This window comes from Coffea arabica, chromosome 6e (assembly GCF_036785885.1).
Source record: "Coffea arabica cultivar ET-39 chromosome 6e, Coffea Arabica ET-39 HiFi, whole genome shotgun sequence".
NCBI lineage: Eukaryota > Viridiplantae > Streptophyta > Magnoliopsida > Gentianales > Rubiaceae > Coffea > Coffea arabica.
Window position 1 is genome coordinate 29,187,408 of NC_092321.1, and position 23,235 is coordinate 29,210,642.

The window sequence follows — 23,235 nt, forward strand, 5'->3', positions numbered from 1 at the left end:
TTACCAAAGAAATTTTCTTACCTCTCAATTCTTTCACTTCTCTATCCAAAATCTTAACTGGTCCTTCCTCATAAGTTAACGACTCATCCACCTCAATTCCTTCCAATTGTAGCACATGGCTTGGGTCGGGGTGATATTTCTTAAGCATAGAAACATGAAATACATTGTGAATCTTGGCCATGCTCGAAGGCAACTTCAACTGATACGCCACTTTACCGATTCGTTTCAGAATTTCAAAAGGTCCAATATACCTCGGATTTAGCTTTTTACCTTTTTGGACACTACCCCGCCCTTCAATGGTTTAACTTTTAGAAAAACCTTGTCTCCTACTTCGAATTCCAAATCTTTTCTCCTTGTGTCGGCGTAGCTCTTTTGTCGACTCTGGGCAATTCGAAGCCTTTCCCTAATTAGTTTCACTTTCTCATGAGCTTCTTCCATCCAAGGTATAACCGTTGGATCTAAAATTTTGTTCTCTCCTACTTCATCCCAATGAATCGGAGATCGACACCTTCTCCCATACAATGCCTCATAAGGTGCCATTTGAATTGAAGCATGATAGCTGTTATTATAGGCAAATTCTACTAAGGTCATATACTGGCTCCATTTACCTCCAAAATCCAATATACACGTCCTCAGCATATCCTCCAAAGTCTGAATTGTCCTTTCTGACTGCCCGTCTGTTTGGGAATGATAAGCGGTACTAAACTTCAACTTGGTCCCCAATGTCTCTTGAAATTTCTGCCAGAAACGTGAAACAAACCTTGGATCTCTATCAGACACAATGCTTATAGGAATACCATGCAATCTCATGATCTCTTCTGTGTACAACTTGGCCAGTTTTTCCAAAGAAAAGCTCATACTCACCGGTAGAAAATGTGCGGACTTGGTAAGCCTGTCAACTATCACCCAAACCGCATCAAATCCTTTTTGACTTCAAGGCAATCCCATTACAAAATCCATGGTTATGTGTTCCCATTTCCATTCGGGAATTTCTAGTGGCTGCAATAGACCAGAGGGTTTCTGATGTTCAGCTTTTACTTGTTGGCATATCAGACATTTTTGTACAAATCTGCCACGTCCTTTTTCAAACCGTCCTACCAGTATAACTCTTTCACATCGTGATACATCTTGTTCACTCATGGGTGTATTGTATACCTCGATCGATGTGATTCTTCTAGAATTTCTTTCCTTAATCTTTCATTAACTGGAACCACAATTCGATCTCGAAACCTTAACACTCCTTCAGACCCTAATTTAAAGTCTAGGGTTTCTCCGTTTTGTACTTTCTCCAACTTTTTCTGGATTATAGGGTCCGTTTTCTATGCCTCCTTAATACGCTCCAATAATGGTGATTTCAACGACAGGTTCCCAAATAAAATCTTCAATTTCTCCAAGCGAGGGTTCCAACTACTAACCTCCTCTAACATGTCCCATTCTTTTACCATTAACCCCGCTACTTGGGCTTTTCTACTTAGAGCGTCTGCTACCACGTTGGCTTTTCCAGGGTGGTAGTTGATAGAACAATCATAATCCTCTAAAAATTCTACCCATCGCCTCTGTCTCAAATTCAATTCCTTTTGGGAGAACAAGTATTTAAGGCTCTTGTGGTCCGTAAAAACTTCAAAGGTCACACCATACAAGTAATGCCTCCATTTCTTTAAGGCAAAGACCACTGCGGCCAGTTCTAGGTCATCCGTTGGGTAATTTTGTTCGTGAGGCTTCAATTTTCTAGAGGCATAGGCAACTACCTTACCCTTTTGCATTAGTATACATCCTAGACCTTCCCTAGAGGCATCAGAGTATACGACATAACTTTCTACTCCGTCAGGCAATGCCAACACAGGAGCTGATGTTAAACGCTTCTTTAATTCCTGAAAGCTCGATTCGCACTTCGAAGTCCAAATGAACTTATTATTTTTCTTTGTCAGCTCTGTCATAGGTCCAGCAATCTTCGAAAAGTCCTTGATGAACCGCCTGTAATAACCTACTAGACCCAAGAAACTTCTGACCTCAGTTGGAGTTTCTGGCTGTTTCCACATTGTGACTGCCTCAACTTTTGCCGAGTCCACAGCAATTCCATCTTTAGAAACTTTGTGTCCCAGAAAAGAAATTTCTTCCTGCCAAAACTCGAACTTGCTAAATTTAGCATACAATTTATGCTCCCTTAAGATCTGCAGAACTATCTCTAAGTGTTTAGCATGTTCTTCTCGAGTCTTAGAATACACTAGAATATCATCAATAAAAACTACTACAAACCGATCCAAGTACTTTTTAAAGACTCTCTGCATTAAGTCCATGAAGGCAGCTGGTGCATTGGTTAATCCAAATGGCATGACTGTAAACTCAAAATGTCCATATCTTGTATTAAAAGCAGTCTTAGGTATGTCTTCCTTCTTAATTTTCAACTGATAATACCCTTGCCTCAAATCCAACTTAGAGAAAACTACTGATCCTTGCAGCTGATCGAATAAACTGTCAATCAATGGTAGAGGGTATTTATTCTTAATTGTACCTTCATTTAATTCTCGTTAATCAATACATAACCTTAAACTTTCATCCTTTTTCTTAACAAATAGAACAGGTGCTCCCCATGGCGAATCACTCTCTCTAACAAAACCTCTCTCCAACAAGTCCTGTAATTGAATTTTCAATTCCCTTAGCTCTGCAGGAGCCATTCGGTACGGAGTCTTAGAAATTAGGGCCATTTCCGGCATTAGTTCAATCTTGAACTCCACTTCTCTCTCTGGAGGTAATGTTTTTAATTCTTTGGAAAACACATTTGGAAATTCCTTTACCACTGGTATATCTTCCAATTTTACTTGATCACTGGGTGCGTTAATCAGCAAGGCTAAGAAACCTTGCGCTCCTTTATACAAAATTCTCCTTGCCCGAATTCCAGAAATCAAAGCAGACGATGCTAACCTGCCTTTCACATCCAATTTCAGGGTTGCTTCCCCGGGAATCCAAAATTCTACAACTTTTGCTCTACAATCAAGATTAGCATGGTAATGAGCTAGAAAATCCATTCCTATAATAACATCATAACCTTTGATGTCCAAACTGACTAGATCTACTAGTATCCTACGTTCTCCAACCCAGAATTCGCAGTTCTTATAGGCCAGGCTAGTGATTATGCTTTTATTACCCAAGGGTGTCCTAACTTCAAGATCAAAGGGTAATCTAACAGGTTTTACATCAATTCCGGACATAAAAGTTGGATTCACAAATGAATGAGTTGCGCCAGGATCAATTAGTACTCTAGCTAATCGGTGAAAGATTGGAAGAGTACCTTCCACGACTTCCGAGGAATCAGGTACGGGTTGGTCGTCTACGGCGTACACCCTGGCAGGAACTTTCGGCCTACTTCCTCCAGAAGTGGCTTGCCTAGCACTCGGGGTACCATCTTCTTGGTTTTTTGGACAACCGGCAAACTGGTACTCGCTGCTTCCGCACCTCAAGCACTTTCCTTCTTTCCTCCAGCATCCGTTCTCAGTATGGCCAGCTTTCCTGCAATACCCACAAGTTACCTGAGAAGTGGTCACATGACCTCCTTGCGGAGCGTTCCTAATTTGACTCCTTCCAATTGGTTCTCCTCTAGTTCCGATATCTCTTCCCCTGGCACCTCTTGCCCCAGCTCTTCTCGCTAGAGCACCTCGTGGTGCTCCCGGACTATTTATTCCACCCGTTCCTCGACCCACTTTGGCCGGTGGAGCATTTGCATAAATCGGCTCTCGACTGCTACTAGAGCCAAATCTTTTCTTGGCCTGGAAGGTTTTTACTTGAGCTTTGACAACTTCAACCCTTTGAGCTCTCTCCACAGCATCAGCAAAAGTGTCTATCCGAATAGCAGTTAATCCCTCCTGGATCTCCACGTTTAGTCCTTGCACAAATCTCCTTATATGCCTTTGCTCCGTGGCTACCAATTCAGGGGCAAAACGGGACAATTTCGTGAATTGAATCTTATATTCGGCGACACTCACCGCCCCCTGCTTACACTTGATGAAGTCATCCTCTCTTTTCTCTTGGATAAGAGGGGGAAGAAACTTGACATTGAATTCCCTCGTGAAATTCGCCCAGGTCCTAGGAATATGATTCCTGTCCCAATTGACCCTAATTAGGTTCCACCAGGAACGAGCAGTTCCCTCAAACTGAAATGCTGCGAAAGTCACTTGTCTCTCCTCCGTATAATTTAGAGCTGCAAAAATGTCAGAGATCCTCTCCCACCAACCTTCTGCTACCTCAGGTTCTGGGCCTCCATAGAACTTAGGAGGTCCAAACTTCAAGAATCTCTCTAATGCCCGATCCTCAGTATCGATTGGGCCTCCTTGGTGATGCACCGCCCCAAGGGCTTGGTGCTCAGTCATGCACTCTAAGACATCAGTTATTCTATTGATCGCGATGGCTACTGGGTCTCCGGCCACGCTCCCTTGACCATGGTCTTGATTGACCTCAGGTTCCCTATCACCACCAACCTCGGGGTGTTGTCTAGTTGATCTCCCACGTTCTCTACCTCTAACTATGACGATCCATAGCCTAATTATGCCTATTGATAAAATGAAGCAATTAAGCGAGGACAATTTAATTAATTACCTTAAATTTTTTTTTCTTTTATAACATCAACACAAACATTGAAGAAAAGAAAAGTAAAACACTTAACATATAATCACATAACGAGGTTCATACAAATAGCAAGTTAGGGTGCTTTCCAAAAGTATGGCACACAAGTCTAACAAATATATACAAACAATCCCTTAAACCAAAAATAGGGATGTAGTGCCTCAAAAGTAGGTCATCCAGCTAGACAAAATGCTATGACCTAACTAGTATCACCCTATCTAATCCTAGATACTTAGTTACAAGCAAATCAAACCTAGTCTAACCCTCAGCAGGGCTGCCAGGAGCAACGTCCTCCTCAGGGTCCTCCTCCGGATCCTCCTCCGGGTCCTCCTCAACACCCGCCTGAGCAGTTCCCTGAATAATACCCATGACCTCGTCTATCATCATAGTGGCGTCAGCCCTAATACCCGCACTCCTATCTCGTACCTCCTCAGCTACTCGAGTCAATCGAGACCTCTGTCTCACTAACTCCTCACGAGCAGCCTCTGACCTAGCCCTCTCGGCTGCTAATCTCTGCTCAAGCTCAGCTATGCGGTCAAGCTGAGTATCAACCATGATGCTCAACTCCTCGACGTCCTGGGTCAAAATGTGATTAGCATCCCTCAGCTGGCGACGCTCATCGTCTAAAAACAGCACTAACTCGTTAGGGTAGGCATATGTGACCCTACACTGACATCGGGGGTGCCTATCAGCTGGTGTATAACGTATACGAGATCCTCCGCCTCGTGGCCTATAGGAGATGGACCTAAGAGGCTCTACATGTCCGTTAGCCAATCCGTTACCATTAGCATGTTCGTTTCCGTTTTCCATACCTGCAAAATTAACCAGAATCCAAGAGTTAATACTTAAATAGCTAACTTGCTCAAGTACTACTTAGGATATGTCTGATCAACTCACTTCTTAACTTTTAAAAGGTTCAGGGTTTCTAATATATCTATTATATCTTTCAAATAATTTTCCTAACCTAGGCTCTGATACCACCTGTGGCGGCCCCACTTCTCCCTAAGGCGAACCAGAGGGTTGGCAGGTCGCCTGCCTAACTCTCGCCAGGACTCACGTAAGGAAACCGACTAAACCCTTTTCACGTATAACTTAAACCAAAACAAAATTTGTCACCCGAACAAGCCAAACCTTTAAACGACCAGAATACTAGGAACACATTAACTTCAGAGATAACATTGCCATTGGACGTCCGAACGTTCACTCTTAAGTACACCTCCAACCAGTTTAACACAAAACTACATTTATACACTACAAACCACAAAGTGAACTCATAAAGTTCAAATACATTCATACAAGCCAAAACTTAGGGTTTGTACTTTTCCAGTATCAAGTGACAACCCAAGACAAAAGATACATAGTCCTATTCGAAATAACATTTACAAAAGCTAAAGGCTGACTTCAAGTCTCTCAAATGCCAAAACCTGTTCAGGAAAACAAATAATGTGGGGTGAGCTAAAGCTCAGTGGTGCCCCAAACATGCAATCATATAAAACAAATAGCAAATAATAACCCTAAGCTTAAATTCAACAAGTAGGAAAGCGTTTAACAGCACAGAGTAGGATACAAGGCTCTCAGGAGCCATTTTCCACAAGCTTGATCAAAATTAATCGCAGTTGACCCTCAATCAACTCTCACTATCTAAGGTCCATGTAGATTCGTTATTTTTCCTTAACACGCTCCAACCAACTTACTCCCACCGGGTCCGTCCTTCTCACGAGAGGGTTTGGTATTACTCGAGTATACCTTTTTATAGCCTAGTCGAGGGATTCACCCAACGACGTCACAACAAGTGGTTACCAAGTCAGGATAAGAGGCCCTCCCACCCTAAGGTGTGGTACATTCCCCTGCCTGGTAGTTGAGTTGACGAGTCCACGCTCCAGTCAACAATTGCAAGATTTTGGTACTTAAGTTAGGATAAGAGGCCCTCCCACCCTCAGGTGTGGTACATTCCCCCTCTCAGTACTTAACTAGTGCAAGCAGGATATTCGAGTAAACATTTCAAACAATTCACCACTCGAAAGAGCTAATGCGATAAAGTACACATTGCCCACTTCGATGGATCAGGAAAACCACATTCCAATTATCACATAACAGTCAAGAAAGCACTTTAACCAGTTAATCATAGAACAAGCACGGATACTCACCCAAAAGTGAAGCTCAAAAGTCAAGCTGGGGATCGAAGTCCACGTCCTCGCTAAACCCTAAAAGACCAAGTTTTAAAACTATAAGTTTTACGATGCAAGTTCTTGATTTATATATAAAAGATTATCTTATATATAACTAGTTTATTTCCTCAAAATAAATCAACAATTCTCTTAAAATTAAAACTAGGAAAAGTGATAAAATATTTCGTATGGTTTCTTTAAAGATAAATTTCTTTGTAGAGGTGCAACTAGAACTAATCTACTTCAAATAAGTTTTCTTGCCGAACAAGTTTTCTAAACCTTTTCATTTAAAGTTATTGAAATCTCGTGTTTTTGACAGTTTTCCTCTAAAACAACTAGTCAGGGACAATTTTATGAAAAATTTAGAGTTTGAAAGTTAGTGCAATTAATTCCTAAAAGTAATAAAGCTAGTTTAAGCAAAGGAAATAATTAACTAGTTAGCAAGGTTTTAAAAAGTCTCGACACCTGAATTTTAGCATTATCGTACTATACTCAATTTCTATAGCTTGATACTAGGACAAAATATTTCAACAAAGCTTGGTTTAAAAGTGACTCGAGTTCAAAGGACCAAAACGGACTTCACGATTCCTATTCATTTGCACCTTATATTCCAATTTGCCAATATGGCAAAAATCACAATTCCAACATCAATTTCACTAGGGTTTCGTCAATCATTAGCCCTAGGTCTCAACAGATTCAATTCTAATCAAAATTAAACCAACAAAGTCCAAGATATCAAAACAATTCCAAATCACAATTCATGGACCTTCCAAGTACATTTCGGCCAAACCACTTAAACAATTCCACCAAAAATTTAACTCTTGTAAAAATTACTCAAATGGCCAAGAGCTTCATCAATCATTAGCTCTTGACAACAAACAATCACTTCCTACTACAATTCAATCAAAATTTCAAACCAAAACAAAAAGGAAAGTCACGGCCAACTTAACTCACAAATAACTCTAAAAATTCAGATTTTTCCCTTGTTTCGATAACCAAGTAAAATTCCAGCAATGACAATTCAAGACGTCCATCAAATCTCCATCTTTCACTTGCTTGAAACACTAAACACATAGCTCATAATCTGTCCAACCAAAACCAAAACAAATAACACACAATTCCAGAAAATAATCTCACCAAAAGTCTCAACTAATTCGGCTAGCATCCTTATACAATTTCCAGCAATATAACAATTTAACTTATAGTGCTTTGTCCATAATTTTCTTCAATTTTTACTTTAACTCAAAATACAAAAGGTGATTAGCAAGCTACAAGCTAATCTTAAACATCCAGTATGAAAATCTCAGCTGAGATTCAAAGGAAAACTGATCAAATGCTCAACTCCCCTCTCTCGGCCACATTTTCAGTTTTCTTTTCTTTTTTTTTATTATCCACGACTCATTTCAGCTACATGCATGATCAAAATAATCAGCTATCTATCAGTTTTGATCCAAAACCAAGCTCAGACAACATCAAAAACTACCATCCAACCAGAAATTCATTCAATTCTTCTCGGTTGGCTTGCATGCAAGCAGATTTTGTATCCCTTCAATTTTCTGATTTTCTCACGGCTGATTAACCTCATGCAAAGCATAACCATCCAGTTTTTAGTTAGCTAAATACACAATTAAACTCTGATTTCCACAAATTGACCAATTAAAGCTGCAATTCCAGCACAAACTCTCGGCAATCCAATTTCTTCAAAATCAGATTTTTCCTAAGTCTTAATTCTTCATCCAACCGCACAACCCCTACATGCATGCTCATAACCAACATCATCTACCTATAATCAACTAGTTTAGGTGCAGAATTTACCTCAGCTTGAAGCTCAACACACGCGACTAGCAGCTGAAATATTTTTCTGCTCTCGGACTGTCCAGAAATGCAGTCCGCCAACTCTCCCTCTCCCTTGCTCAAGCTTGTGACTAGAATGGAGGAAATTTAGCTCTCGGTCCTCTTCACCAGCTCACGGATGGAGTGGAGAATGAACAGCAAGTCTCTTTTTTTTTTTAACTTACGGGCAGGAAGGAAAAGAAAGTAGATAGCTCGGCTCTCTCTCCCATTTCACTCTCTCGGACAGCTCTTGGCAGACAAAGGGAATGGAAATGAAATGCTGTGGTGATTTGGGGTTGGTAAAATGGAGTGCGTGAAGTGGAATGTATATAGTGAAATGTGTTGAGTGGAGCTAAGTCGGTATTATAGATGGTGGAGTGCTGAAATGAAGAGTGGAATAGGCAAGATGGAGATGTTTGTATTTGAAGCTTGTTCAAGAAGGTTCCATGGCTGCATGGTTAATTTGAGATGGAGGAAGGCTAATGATAAGTGAATATTTAACGTACATTTTGTACGAATTTGGCATGAATTTTTGGTATGTTTTGAGAAGATTAAAGCCATATTTGAACTCTTTTGGTGATAATTGCTTAAATATTGTTTAAGAGTTAAGAAATTGATAAATGAGTGGATTAATGCGTAATTTTGTGAAATTTTGAAGGTAATTGATGTATGAAATTCATGCACAAGTTGAAAGAAATGTCAGGGTCATCCAGAGGACAAAGTACACAAGAAAGTGGGAGCAAAAATGTAGAAAAAGGGAAGAAGTGAAAAACTGGAAAAATGCTCAACACAGATCCGAGCTCGGATCCGTGTGTACAAGAGGGATCCGACCCCTCGTCTGTACTTCTGGCGGAGTGTATCCGAGGTCAGGACGATCCGACCTCGGATCCATCATGGGAAGGCCTCGGATCCTATAATCCGAGCTCGGATCCATTATCACTCCTCGGATCCGAGGCTCGGATCTGTCTCTCTCCTCAGCAAGTGGCACAGCCGTTTTTCTTTACCTTTCTCACAACTTTTACAGCTATTTTGAGGGACAGAAATCGGTGGCACATGCTTCTGCAATAAAAGAGAAGACCAAATGAGTGTGGACAAAAGGAACATCATATCTTTGACTTCTTTTTACAAAATCTAAGTGGAGGAAATTATGAAGTGAGAGGAATGGAATTTCTACCACCTTTTATGCAGAAACACAAGGGAGAAGCAGGGATTACCATACGTAGCTAGTTTTTCATTTTGTAACATTTTTTTCTCTCTAGATAGGAGTACTTGGAGAAGCATTTTTTGGAGAGTTTTCACTTGTAATCATATTGTGCAAGAACATAGCAGGAATTGGAGAGCTTCACCTTCAATTGGCTAAGCTTTCTTTTATCTTTCTTATACTTGTACTTTATGATGTTTTGCATTAATAAACTTGTGAATTTGATTGTTAAATCATTCATGAGTAGCTAAACTCCTTCATCTAGGGAGTAGATGAAACTTATGGCTAAATAATACTAATTGAATGTGATTTACACTTGTTATATCTTGAGTTAACTTGTCTACTTGTGTAGCTGTGATTTCTTGTTATTGATTGATCACCAATAACTTGTTTACAGTTGTTATTGTTCAATGAGAATTGGTAATAACAATGGAAACACATGAGTAGAGCTTGAGTTGTATGTTCATGAAAATAGAAATACACTTAAGTGGATTACTTAGTATTTCATGAATTAAAACAGAGTTGTAGTAGTATTTCACCATGGAAATAGGGAAATCTATATTGCTCTAAGCCATTTCATCATGGAAATGAGACTTGGTAATCTTGGAAATAAATCTCTGGTTAAGCAAGAATAATAGCAAGAAGTAAATCCATTTATTTGTGTAGTTTATGCCATAAGTGGAATCTACATCCCTAGAATCTTCATTAAGTGAAATTTCTCTATTTGCATTCAGCATTTGTTAAACTAGATTTGTATATCAGATTTGTAGATTACAGCATTAGATTTTCTCTGCTCAAAATTAATTGTAAGTCTAAATAATAGAGAGAACAGGGGCTTAGTAATTGTTTAAATTGCTCCTCGTGGGATCGACCCGATACGCATCTTGTACTAAAATTGTGACCTGTATACTTGCAGTCCAACGGGTGTAAAATCGGAATTAAACTTGCATTGATACAAAAAGAACCCGTCAAGTTTTTGGCGCCGTTGCCGGGGAGCGGCAATATTAGGGCCTAGTCATCTCTATTAATTTAGACATTTTCATTGTTTTTATCCAAGTTGTTGAATTAAAACTGCAAAAATTTCTCTTATTTTTATTTGTAGTGCATGCACCGATCAAATAGAGAAGTTGCACATTTTGATCCTGAAATTGAAAGAACATTGCGGAGACAAAGGAGGAATACACTGCATCAAGAGGAACAAGAGGTTTGGCAGCCAATAGAAGATATCTTGATAGAATTACCATTTGAAGAAGAAATGGCGGAAAATGACCTAAATAGGCGAGTTCTGCGAGATTTTACTATACCGGGAACACAAGGTTCACAAACGAGCATAGCAAGGCCTGCGGTAAATGCTAACAACTTTGAGATTAAACCATCACTTATCCAAATGGTTCAACAATCTCAATTTGGAGGTAATGCAGTAGAAGATCCTAATACACACTTAGCTACATTCTTGGAAATTTGTGATACAATTAAAATGAACGGAGTTAGTGATGATGCTATAAGGCTAAGATTGTTCCCATTTTCATTGAGAGATAAGGCCAAACTTTGGCTACACTCTCATGCTCCCAATACTTTCACTGGATGGGATGAATTATCAAGAGCATTCTTAAATAAGTATTTTCCACCAGGTAAGACTGCTAAGCTTAGGATGGATATCACTAGTTTTAGCCAATTGGAAGGTGAATCATTATATGAGGCATGGGAAAGGTTTAGAGATCTGCTTCGGAAATGTCCACATCATGGACTGCCGGAGTGGTTAATCATACAAACCTTCTATAATGGTTTAGTTTTTTCTACTAAAACTATGATCGATGCAGCTGCAGGTAGAGCTTTAATGGGTAAAACACCCCAAGAAGCTCATAATTTGATAGAAGAAATGGCAGCAAATAACTACCAATGGGCCAATGAGAGAGATAATACAAGACGTCACGCAGGTATGATAGAAATGGACACTCTCAATATGCTGAGTGCTCAAATGAATAATGTGATGAAATTGCTAAGTAGACAAGGTCCAAGTTCATCTAATGCACATGTAGCATGCTGTTCTGTATGTGGAGGTGAACATGATACTAATGAGTGTGTCGATTCTGAACAGGTACAATTCGTCAATAATTACAATCGTAATGCTCAAAATAACCCCTACTCGAATACTTACAATCCGGGATGGAGAAATCATCCAAACTTCGGATGGAAGGATCAAGGAAATCAACCAAGGCCAACCAATCCACCGGGATTTCAATCAAGGCAACAACAAGCTGAAACTAAACCTGGTTGGGAGATGGTAGTGGAAAAGCTCACAAAAGTTACTTCAGACAGATTTGAGCGAGTAGAAGGAAGGTTGGACCAACTCACTACAATGTACAGGAATGTAGAGGTCCAAATTGGTCAAATTGCTAGTTCGTTGAATAATCGAAATCAAGGCGAATTACCTAGCAAAACAGAGGTCAATCCTAAGGAGCATGTGAAAGCCATTACTCTTCGTAGTGGTAAGCAATTAGAAGATCCTCCAGTGATGGAAGTTGAAAAAAATGAGAATGAAAAACAAGAAGGAAAGCAGAGGAACCAAGAGGCGATAGTGGAAGAAAATAGTCGGGAGGAATCAAGAGAAAATCAACCATCATCTTCCGCTACCATTCCAATACCCCCTGCGGTTCCATTTCCACAAAGATTAAAGCAAAATAAGTTTGATAAAGATTTTGAAAAATTTGTTAAACTTTTCAAACAATTGCACATTAACATTCCTTTTGCCGATGCTATTTTGCAGATTCCGTCTTATGCGAAATTTCTCAAGGAAATCATGACTAGAAAAAGAAAGTTGGAAGACTGCGAAACAATAGCATTAACAGAGGAATGTAGTGCAATTATTCAAAATAAGCTACCACCGAAGTTGAAGGATCCAGGGAGTTTTTCTATACCTTGCACCATAGGTAACGTTGATTTTTCTAAAGCATTGTGTGATCTTGGTGCTAGTGTATCATTAATACCTTTAACGGTGGCTAGACAATTGGGTTTGCATGAGCTTAAACGCACAAATATTACTTTGCAACTAGCGGATTGGTCTATTAGATATCCATTGGGAGTGTTGGAGAATGTATTGATAAAAGTTCAAAAATTTATCATTCCAGTGGATTTTGTGGTATTAGATATGGAAGAAGATATATCTATGCCAATTATTCTAGGTAGACCATTTCTAGCTACTGCAGGTACTATTATTGATGTCAAAAATGGCAAGCTTAAGTTTCAAGTAGGTGAAGAAGAGGTAGAATTTAATTTGAATGAAATGGAAAAATACCCTTCTTTTACCGATCATGCTTATTCTATTGGCACAATTGATAAACTAACCCAAGAGATGAGTCAAGTCAACTTTGACTTAGATCCTCTTGAGTATTGTTTAATGAGTTTAGGTAAGCAAGAAGATGTTTGTGAAGAAATTGAAGAATTGGCCAAGTACTTGGATTTTCAAGCACCTTATAAAAGGGGTAATTTGTATGAAAGTCTTGGCCAAGGAAAAGGGTTTTCACAACCTTCAGAAATTGAACCTCCAAGGTTAGAGCTCAAGCCACTTCCGACTCATCTAAGGTATGAATTTCTTGGAGAAAATAAAACTTTACCTGTAATTGTTAGTGCTGACCTTGATGATGAACAGTGTGCAAAGTTGTTAAGAGTTCTAAGAAGGCGTAAGAAGGCAATTGGATGGACAATTTCAGATATTAAAGGTATAAGTCCTTCTATATGCATGCATCGCATTTTATTGGAGGACAATTGCAAACCAGTGGTGGAAACACAAAGAAGACTCAATCCAAACATGAAAGAGGTGGTAAGAAATGAAATTCTTAAGTGGCTTGATGCAGGTATAGTCTTTCCTATCTCCGATAGTGTTTGGATTAGTCCAATTCATGTGGTACCAAAGAAAGGTGGAATAACTACAATCGTGGGTAAAAATGATGAATTGATTCCATCTAGACTTGTGGTAGGGTGGAGAGTGTGTATTGATTATCGTAAGTTAAATACGGTAACAAGAAAAGATCATTTTCCCCTACCATTTCTTGATCAATTATTGCAGCGAATAGCTGGATATGAATTTTACTGTTTTCTTGATGGTTTTTCAGGATATAATCAAATAGCTATAGCTCCAGAGGATCAAGAAAAGACCACATTTACATGTCCTTATGGCACTTTTGCCTTTAGAAGAATGCCATTTGGTTTATGCAATGCTCCTGCAACTTTTCAACGATGCATGATGGCTATTTTTTCTGATTATATTGAGAAAATTATGGAGATATTTATGGATGATTTTTCTGTGTATGGTTCATCTTTTGATCAGTGTCTTCATAATTTGGAATTGATTTTGCAGAGATGCGAGGAAACAAATCTTGTACTGAATTGGGAGAAATGTCATTTTATGGTAAAAGAATGAATTGTCTTAGGACATAAGATTTCCTCCAAGGGAATTGAGGTGGATCAAGCCAAAATAGAAGTCATCGAAAAATTGCCACCCCCAAGCAATGTCAAGGGGATAAGGAGTTTTTTAGGACATGCTGGCTTTTATAGACGTTTTATTAAAGATTTTTCTAAAATAGTAAAGCCATTATGTGATTTATTATGTAAAGATACTCCTTTTCAATTTAATGACAATTGTTTGGTTGCATTTGAAAGGTTGAAGAAGGAATTGATTTCGGCCCCAATTATAACTTCACCCGATTGGTCAATACCATTTGAATTGATGTGTGATGCAAGTGATTATGCAGTTGGAGCAGTTTTGGGACAAAAGAAAGAAGGACGATTGCACGTCATTTACTATGCTAGCAAGTTGCTAAATGAGGCACAACTCAATTATGCAACGACAGAAAAAGAGCTATTGGCAGTGATATTTTCTTTGGACAAATTTAGATCCTATTTAGTAGGATCTAAAGTCATTATATATACGGACCATTCAGCTCTTAAATATTTGCTGCATAAGAAGGATGCAAAACCTAGACTAATTCGGTGGATTCTTTTATTGCAGGAATTTGATGTGGAGATAAAAGACAAAAAGGGATCGGAGAATCTAGTTGCAGATCATTTATCACGTTTGGAATATATCCCAATCAAAGATCAGGTTCCAATTCAAGAGAATTTTCCGGATGAGTTTGTCCTAGCACTTAGAAATTCTCCATGGTATGCAGATTTTGCTAACTACTTGGTCAGTGGAGAGATTCAAAAGGGGTTTAATTATCATCAAAAGAAGAAATTCTTACATGACGTCAAAAGTTACTTTTGGGAGGAACCATTGCTATACAGACATTGTGCTGATGGTATGATACGTAGATGTATTCCTGAAGATGAGGTACATAATGTTTTATATCATTGTCATAACCTTGAAACAGGTGGTCATTTCAGTACTTCAAAAACGGTGGCAAAGGTATGGCAATCAGGATTTTATTGGCCAACTATGTACCGAGATGCTAGGGAATATGTTAAAAATTGTGATGCATGCCAAAGAACTGGAAATATATCTCGAAAAAATGAAATGCCCCTGACTACGTTCTTGGAAGTTGAGTTATTTGATGTATGGGGTATTGATTTTATGGGACCATTTCCGAGTTCATATAATAATAAGTACATTCTCTTAGCAGTCGATTATGTTTCCAAATGGGTGGAGGCCATTCCTTCACAAACTAATGATGCTAAAGTTGTATTTAAGTTCCTTAAGCGGAACATATTTTGCAGATTCGGAGTCCCAAAGGCAATAATAAGCGATGAAGGTAAGCATTTTTGCAATAAAATCATTGACACTTTGTTGCTTAAATATGGATGCAGGCATAAAAAGTCACTCCCTTATCATCCTCAAGCCAATGGCCAAACGGAGTTGGCCAACCGGGAAATTAAGCTCATTTTAGAGAAAACGGTTAACCGCTCGAGGAAAGATTGGTCAAATAAGCTTGAAGACGCTTTATGGGCATATAGAACGGCATTTAAAACTCCATTGGGAATGTCTCCATATAAGCTGGTTTATGGGAAAGCATGTCATTTACCTGTAGAAATAGAACATAAAGCTTATTGGGCTGTTAAGGCTATTAATTTTGATTTTAAATCTGCAGGTGAGAAGAGAATGCTTGAGTTAAGTGAATTGGAGGAATCGCGGCTAATCTCATATGAGAATGCCAAGATTTATAAAGAAAGGGTGAAATTTTGGCATGATAAGCACATTCTTCCTAAACACTTTGAAGAAGGGCAAAAGGTGTTACTATTTAACTCAAGGCTAAAATTATTCCCTGGGAAGCTTAAATCTCGATGGTCCGGGCCATTTGAAGTGGTTAGCATGTTCCCATATGGAGCAGTGGAAATAAAGGGTGAAAATGGTGCCCCATTCAAAGTAAATGGCCAAAGATTGAAGTTGTATTTGGCCGGAGAACAGGTTCCTAAAGGAGTAATTTACTCCTTAGAAAATGCAATGGAGAGTTGAAGAAATTATAGGAGAGCCGAGCCAACGACTATAAACAAAAGCGCTTGTTGGGAGGCAACCCAATAATAATAGTGTATTTGTTTTTTTTTTGTGTTTCTTACATTTTGGTGTGATTTAATGGATTAATTAGATGTATTTCACTTGTTTGTAGGAGATAAGGGAGTTTTATCATCCATCTTGGAGGTGCACTTGAAGAACATGTTGGCAGGGAGTTTTTCTTACCAAATCGCGTTTTAAGTGCTTAAAATTTCTATGCCTATACATACATTGTGCAATTCAAGTGAGTTTTGGTGATACCATGGTTATAAAGGTTCATGGATTCATTTGATGTGTATTTAATGCTCAAAAATGCCATTTTGATATAAAAATGCAAAAATGATCAAAGAACCTCACCCCTTGATTTTCAATGTAAATGTGTTTGTTGTGTTTTGAAAGGATGGATATTGTGTTTAAGGTATATTGCATGTGCGTGGGAGGTTAGAATTGATAACAGGTTTGTCCAATGTGTATTTTGGATTTGGCCGGAAAAAAAATAAAATTGCAGTTTCTGCAGTAAAGTGCAGAGAAATATGGATCCGAGCTCGGATCCTAAAAAACCCAGACAGATATGACCTCGGATCAATAGATCCGAGCTCGGATCTTTGCCAACCCAGATAGATCCGAGGGATCGTCTGTGTTTCTGTTGAGACTGATCCGAGCCCTGTCGGATCCGAGGCCTTCCAGAAAGGATCCGACCTCGGATCGGTTTGCGATATGTGTGGAACCGAGGGTTCGGTTCCTCATTTTCCAGCTTTCCTCTCATTCTCTCTCCCCGAAACCCTAGTTCCCCTTTCTATTCTTCCATTTCATCCGTTTAACCTCTAATCCTTCAACACAAAAACATCCCAAACACTCTTGTGAATATAAATCCTTAAATTTTGTAGCAAAAACATCAATTTTGTGGGTTTTGATCTTCGAAAAGGGGATTCTGGCCGAACGGAAATTCTTCAATTTGGGGGGTATTTTGGCTCGTTTCTGTGTCAGTTTTTGCATCATTTTCATCCTCCACCATCAATCTACACATTTGAGGTAACAATTTGCGAATTTCTTTGACATTTTATAATTCTTATTTTACATATTTCTAGTTTTTGGGAATATTATGATAAATGCATATTTGTTGGAATTTCTTGATACAATTGTGCTACATTGTGCTTAAATAGATTGTTACTAATATCTTCATGCTTATTTTTGAGAAAACTATGGATTTGGTGATATTTTGTAAGAATTTTTCTCAATTTTTGGGCTTGAGCATTTTAGTGATTTATACTCTTGAATTTTGCTTTCATTAAATATATGAACTTGTTCTGAGGAGCATAAATCACTGTAATATCAATTGAAAATGATATATCATCATTCGAACAATAGCTCATGGGGTAAAAGAGTGTGTTTCCGATCAAGTTAAGCACATTGAACCACTTTTACTTGAGATAAGTAGCATTTGTTTGGATGAATTGGAACTCATGTGAATGTAAATTGAGTGTTATGAATTGGATTGGAGATATTCTCAAGTGTTTGAGTCTCATTCTTGCAAACGGATACACTTTTCAATTGTTAGCACTTAATATGCATGAAATGATTCCTTTATTGGGAATATCCTTTCTAAATGTGGGAATTGGATTTGAGAATTGTTAGGAAGTTATTTGTTTAATTTTGGGTACATTTTGGCAGGGAGTTTAACCCTTTTTCAAGGGGAAACTCTGCCGAAATTTTCTTAAATTCTCATTTCACATGTGTGAGCAAGTTTCTATGATTTCTAATGAATGTTCATCTTATTTTTGAAGAGGAACTATGACTCGCACAAGGAGGGCTCGCATTCGTACTCCTACTCCTTCCTCAAGTGAGGAACACACACCCTCTTTGCATGAGGAGTCACCTGAGGAAGAATCTCCTTCGCCGGAGCCGCCACCTCGCTCTCGCCGGAAGACCACGTCTACTAGCCGTGCCGAGCCACCGCCGGACTACGATACCACACGTTCACCTCGCTTGAAAACCAACAGTGGTATGAAGCCGGACTGGACAAGGAGATCATAATCGAAAAACATTTGGCAGCGGAGGTGGATGCGCATTATCACATTTCGACAGCATTCAATCGACTTGGATGGAAGAACATCCTTCAGTTGCCCAAGTACTACTACCCCAACTTGGTGCGGGAGTTCTACGCCAATGTGGAGAACAAGCAGAGCCACAGTGGCAACCTCATCGTCTCATGGGTTCGAGGCAGGAGAGTGACTCTCAATCGAGATACACTGAGAAGCTTCGTCCAACTCAAAGATGCAGGCGAAGATGTCAAATTGACCAAGGAGTTCACGGCTCGAGACCCTTGGCAGGTGGGGGAGGCGGTTGGACGCCTAAAGGGCCAGTATCGAGAGAGAGGAACTGCAAAGAAGCTTACAGTTTACGCCGATTCTTTCGAGCATAGGTACCACTTGATTTTCTACCTCTTTGCCTTCAATGTGGTACCAAAAAGAAGTGGAAAACGGGAGCTCCGCAACAGTGATCTCTACTTCTTGGACAAGATGATGAATGGTGTGGGTGCGCAGTTGACCGGTATTCCTCTACCCAGCATTATCATCAGCTATATGCGGACCACAGCTCGCATGAGGGCCGGCGAGACTTGCTTCGGATTCCCTCGACTGCTATCCCTCGTGTTTGAGAAGCTCAAGGTTCCTCATGGAACCGAGAGAGCGGTGGTAACTAGGTCTGCCGAGGAGGTAAATGCTTCTATACTCAAGGCTTTGGGTATTTCTACGGATTTTGGAGCTGCTTTGATCCGGGACACAGGAGAAGCTTCAACTTCCACTCAACCTCCGCCTCACAGTGAACCACAAGCAGAAAATCAAGAGACGGAGGCACAGCAGACTCTTCCTCCTCCGATTCCGCGACCACCTCCTCAACCGAGAGAGTGAGATATGATTTTTCAAAGAATGCACCTCAAATCTGAAATTTCTGAACTTAAAGGGAATTGAGTTATAAGGACTCTTCATTTTCCTTCGATATTACTTGACCATTTTACAGTTGATTTCAAAGATGAAAATCAATTTTTCTTGTATTATTAAACCCCACTTTGGAGTCTCGATTTACGAGTAATTAAGGCTCTCTTTGATGATAATTTCTTAGATTGTACAAGTGTACAATCTCTTTCTTGTTAATAAGGGGTTTAAATGTGATAGTATGTAATTGTAAATTATTTGCTCAGGCACTCAAGGAGACCTTCAAGAGGATCTCACAAGGGACGCCTAAAATACTTGATTGTGCACTACTCTTGTTTTGACTAGGTGAGTGTCAAGTGCATGATTTGATGTATTTACTTGATCTATCTTGCTTATATGCATGAATGTTACTTGATGAGACGAGTGTGTACTTTATCGCACACCCTCTCCTTTACTTGCATTAAACTTGATTTTTTTTAAAGTCGATTGGACTGAATCTCATCGGCAAAATATACTTGTTTTCGTGTGCATGCCGTGTAATCGTGCGTGTCGTGTTGTCAAGTGGAATGAACCTCCTCGACTTATGGGGACGTCCAATTCTCTTAGCCAATCTTGCAACTCGAGCCGGCATGGGCTTGGTCGAGAAGCTTGATGAACCAAGAGAGAATAACAAAACAAAACTTGATCTTTTGAGATCTTGTTCGGCATACTCGGCGAGTATTGCCTTTTTCGTGTGTGTTTGGTTATGGATCCGAGAGGATGGAATGATGCATGGAGGAAGTAATAAGTGAAGTTTCTACGGACATAATACCTACTCGAATGACGGAGTGTCATCACGAGGGGGTATCGAATCGAGCCGTGGCGAAGCAAGTGGAAAATTAGCTCGTGAGAGCTCCTGTATCCTACTCAAGTGTGTTTAATTGTTAATCGTGAATTACTTGACTTTATCGCTTTATTTATGGTATAAATGTTATTGATACTTGACCTACGTGCTTGCATGATTTTCTTGGCCTCACTGAGTATTGACTCATCCTATTAGTTTGTTTTCCTTAACAGGAACTGGAATGGAAGAAGTTAAGGAAATGTCGACTTGAGGCACTTTTGTATTAATGTTTTGATTGTAATCGACTATACACATTTGGATGTTGTATATTTTGGGGAAAGTGATTGTAAGTTTGAAATTATGATGAAAGATTGAATATTTATGTATGGAAATGATTTCGTACCTTTATTCCGATTTTCATTGTTAATATTAGACTTTAAATTTGAATTGGAATTGTTTTGAGTCCTGACGAGAGTTGAGCAGGTGTCCCGCGGATACCCTTGGATTCGCCCTTGGGAGAAGTGGGGGCGTCACAGTTGGTATCTGAACCTAGGTTTCAGACCTTTGCAGTGTATCTTAGGCTAAAAGTTTAGGATACCGGACCGTGGGATTCACTTGATTATTAACCTATTGTATTCCGGTGGTTAAAGAGAATTAGTACCTAAGAGTTTCTTGAATGGCAATTGGTGTTTGAGCGCTAGGTTACATATCTATTTGAGGAGATATATTAGAGACTTTATCCTTAAGAATTGAGATGAGATGACTTAGTCTCACCCTAAGTGATATTTGAGCGAGATAGCGACTTTAAGTTTCTAATCTGGAAATTTTGGTTGTTTTGCAGGAATGAAAAATGTAAATGGGAACCCTGCTGGTAATAGGAATGGTCATGCCAATGGCCATGTAGAGCCTCCTAGGCCTATTTACTATCGAACTCTTGGTGGAGGAGTTCGTGTGCGCTACTCGCCAGCTAATAGGTATCCTCGATGTCCGTGTAGGTTGACGTGTGCATACCTGAACCACCTTGTACTAGCCCTTGACGACGAGCGTTGTGATTTGGTGAACACGAATCGAGATCTACTTCAGGAGGTTGAGGACGTGAGCTTTATGGTGAATGCTCAGAATGATAGGATTGCAGAGTTAGAGAGAATGGCAGCCAACGAGATGACTAAGGCTGAGGTCGCTCGTGATGAGGTTTAGAGGGTTAGGGCTCGACTTACTAGGATAGACGAGGAGGTCCGGGATCGGGCTTCCGGGATTTTGGCAAATGCTTCTATGTTGATTGATGACGTCATGGACGTTGTCCAGAGCCTGGTTCAGGAGGAGGATCCTGAGAAGGAGGTTCCCCATGATAGCCCTCCTGTGGACTAGACCTAGGGTGATAAGCTTTTGACTTTTGTGACTAGGAATAACTGTGGTGACACTAGTGCTGAGCCCATTGTATTTTGTTTGACTGTGTGGCCTACTTTTGAGGCACTTGACTTTACTTTAGTCGTATGTGACTAAAAGTACTTTTGTGGCACCTGTGTGCTATATTTTTGAAAATGCCCCCTGACTTGTTAATTTTACAAACCTTGAAATGTTGATATATGTTAGTTCTTTTATTTTCAAATGTTTTTCATGTTGTCTTGTGTTTTTTAAAGTGTTTCCTCGCATAATTATTTTATTTTGCATTGAGACATACTTAAGACTATGAACGGCCATAGAAGAGACAAGGGTCGGTGGTATGGGTTTAGGCAACCCCGCACTCCTAAGAAAGATGAGGGATCACGAAAGGAAGGATTGATGGATGGTCTTATGTAGTCCAATGGGATCCTAGTGCTGGATATGAGTCGAAAATAAACGAGATGATTAGACTTACCAGTGTTATAATGGATTGACCTAGTTGGGTATTTAGTGAGGTTTTCCCATATGACATTTTAATAATTATTCTACACGTATCTTGTGATTGGTCCTGTGGACATGTTTCAACCTTTTTTGAACGTTTGAACTCCAAATATATATATATATATATATATATTGGTCGTTTGGGACAAAAGAGACCAGGTCATTACTAAAATTGTCAATTTTGAAAATCGAATACCAGAAAATGATTTTTCGACAAATTGAGTCTGAAAATTTTGGTAAACTCAGTCTTCTATTGAAAATATATCATTCTATTCGAGTTTCGAACTACAAGATTTAATCTTTCGACTAGAGTTTTAATTGACCCTAGAGCGAATTATTCTTGTGTAAACCCTAGTTTCACGAATGGTATAAGTAAAGTGTGATCGCTTGCCCTATGACATGGAAGTTAAAATGTCTATTGGGGAAATCAAAGTGTGATTTCTAATTGGATGGATAGAAATTGTGAGATATGGATTGGAGAGTGTAAGTTATTGATTGATCTGATAAGCATGACTATTAATGGGTATGATAATATCCTAAGTGTGAATTTCGATGACGAAATTCTTTTTAAGGAGGGGGGTGATGTGAAACCCCGATCTAGACAACCAAGACACCATGGCTTAGGCAGCGGAAATTTGACCCAACTAATCCCTAGAAGTCACGAACAATTTTGATATTATCTCAACCCGTAACTACTCGAATTAACGAACCAAATTGGAGGTAGTAGAACGCCACAATCAAGGAGATACTCGATTGATAAGTTAGGGTGAATAACTTGAGAAGATTCTCAAGTATTCAAAGGCAACTCTCTTGCCAAAGAGAAAGTGAAAACTCACTAATTGTATTTAATAGTCAAAAACTGATCCCAAACAAAGAGGAAGTGGGGCTATTTATAGCCCTTACAAGCATTAACCCTAATCCAAAAGTTGACCAAACTACCCTACATACTTAAGAAAGATTTTGGGCCTTACTTACTAACAAATGGGCCGCAATTAAACTATCTTAATTACCTAGACTTTTTAAAACGAGAAATAACCAAAATCAATGAGGAAAATCAAATAATCCTACTAAACTCAAGCATTCGTGCAATCAACTAGTCTTCACTTGAATCTTCCAATTCCCCATGTGCTTGAATGGGCCTTGGTCTTTATATTCTCATCATTCCCCTCCTCTTAAAAGCAATTTGCCCACAAATTGAAGCACGAATGGTGACAAGACGAGTTACATGCCTTCGACTCAATCTTGTTATGATGGCTACAGATGGCATCCAATGCAAAGCCCATGTGCTAAGT

The 23,235-nt window shown here is 39.3% G+C and overlaps 1 protein-coding gene and 1 non-coding gene across 2 annotated transcripts; one reads left to right on the forward strand and one right to left on the reverse strand.

The window, feature by feature from the left end:
• Positions 1-10,924: 10,924 nt before the first annotated feature.
• On the forward strand, positions 10,925-16,267 carry LOC140009841 (uncharacterized). Its single transcript, XM_072056176.1, has 5 exons — positions 10,925-11,164; positions 11,918-12,472; positions 12,587-13,673; positions 13,932-14,024; positions 15,189-16,267. Exons 1-5 carry the CDS (start codon positions 10,925-10,927, stop codon positions 16,265-16,267), a joined length of 3,054 nt encoding a protein of 1,017 aa, XP_071912277.1.
• On the reverse strand, positions 11,462-11,568 carry LOC140010078 (small nucleolar RNA R71). Its single transcript, XR_011817345.1, has one exon. It is a non-coding gene; the product is annotated as a small nucleolar RNA R71 (small nucleolar RNA).
• Positions 16,268-23,235: the final 6,968 nt, after the last annotated feature.

What these genes read in the sequence shown, in the direction of transcription:
- LOC140009841 (XM_072056176.1), top strand. Translation starts at nt 10,925, where the DNA reads ATGCACCGATCAAATAGAGAAGTTGCACATTTTGATCCTGAAATTGAA. An exon ending in TCTTAAGTGGCTTGATGCAG is followed by an intron (nt 13,674 to 13,931) that starts GTATAGTCTTTC and finishes ATGGTTTTTCAG; the next exon opens with GATATAATCAAATAGCTATA. An exon ending in CTTTAGAAGAATGCCATTTG is followed by an intron (nt 14,025 to 15,188) that starts GTTTATGCAATG and finishes ACCTTGAAACAG; the next exon opens with GTGGTCATTTCAGTACTTCA.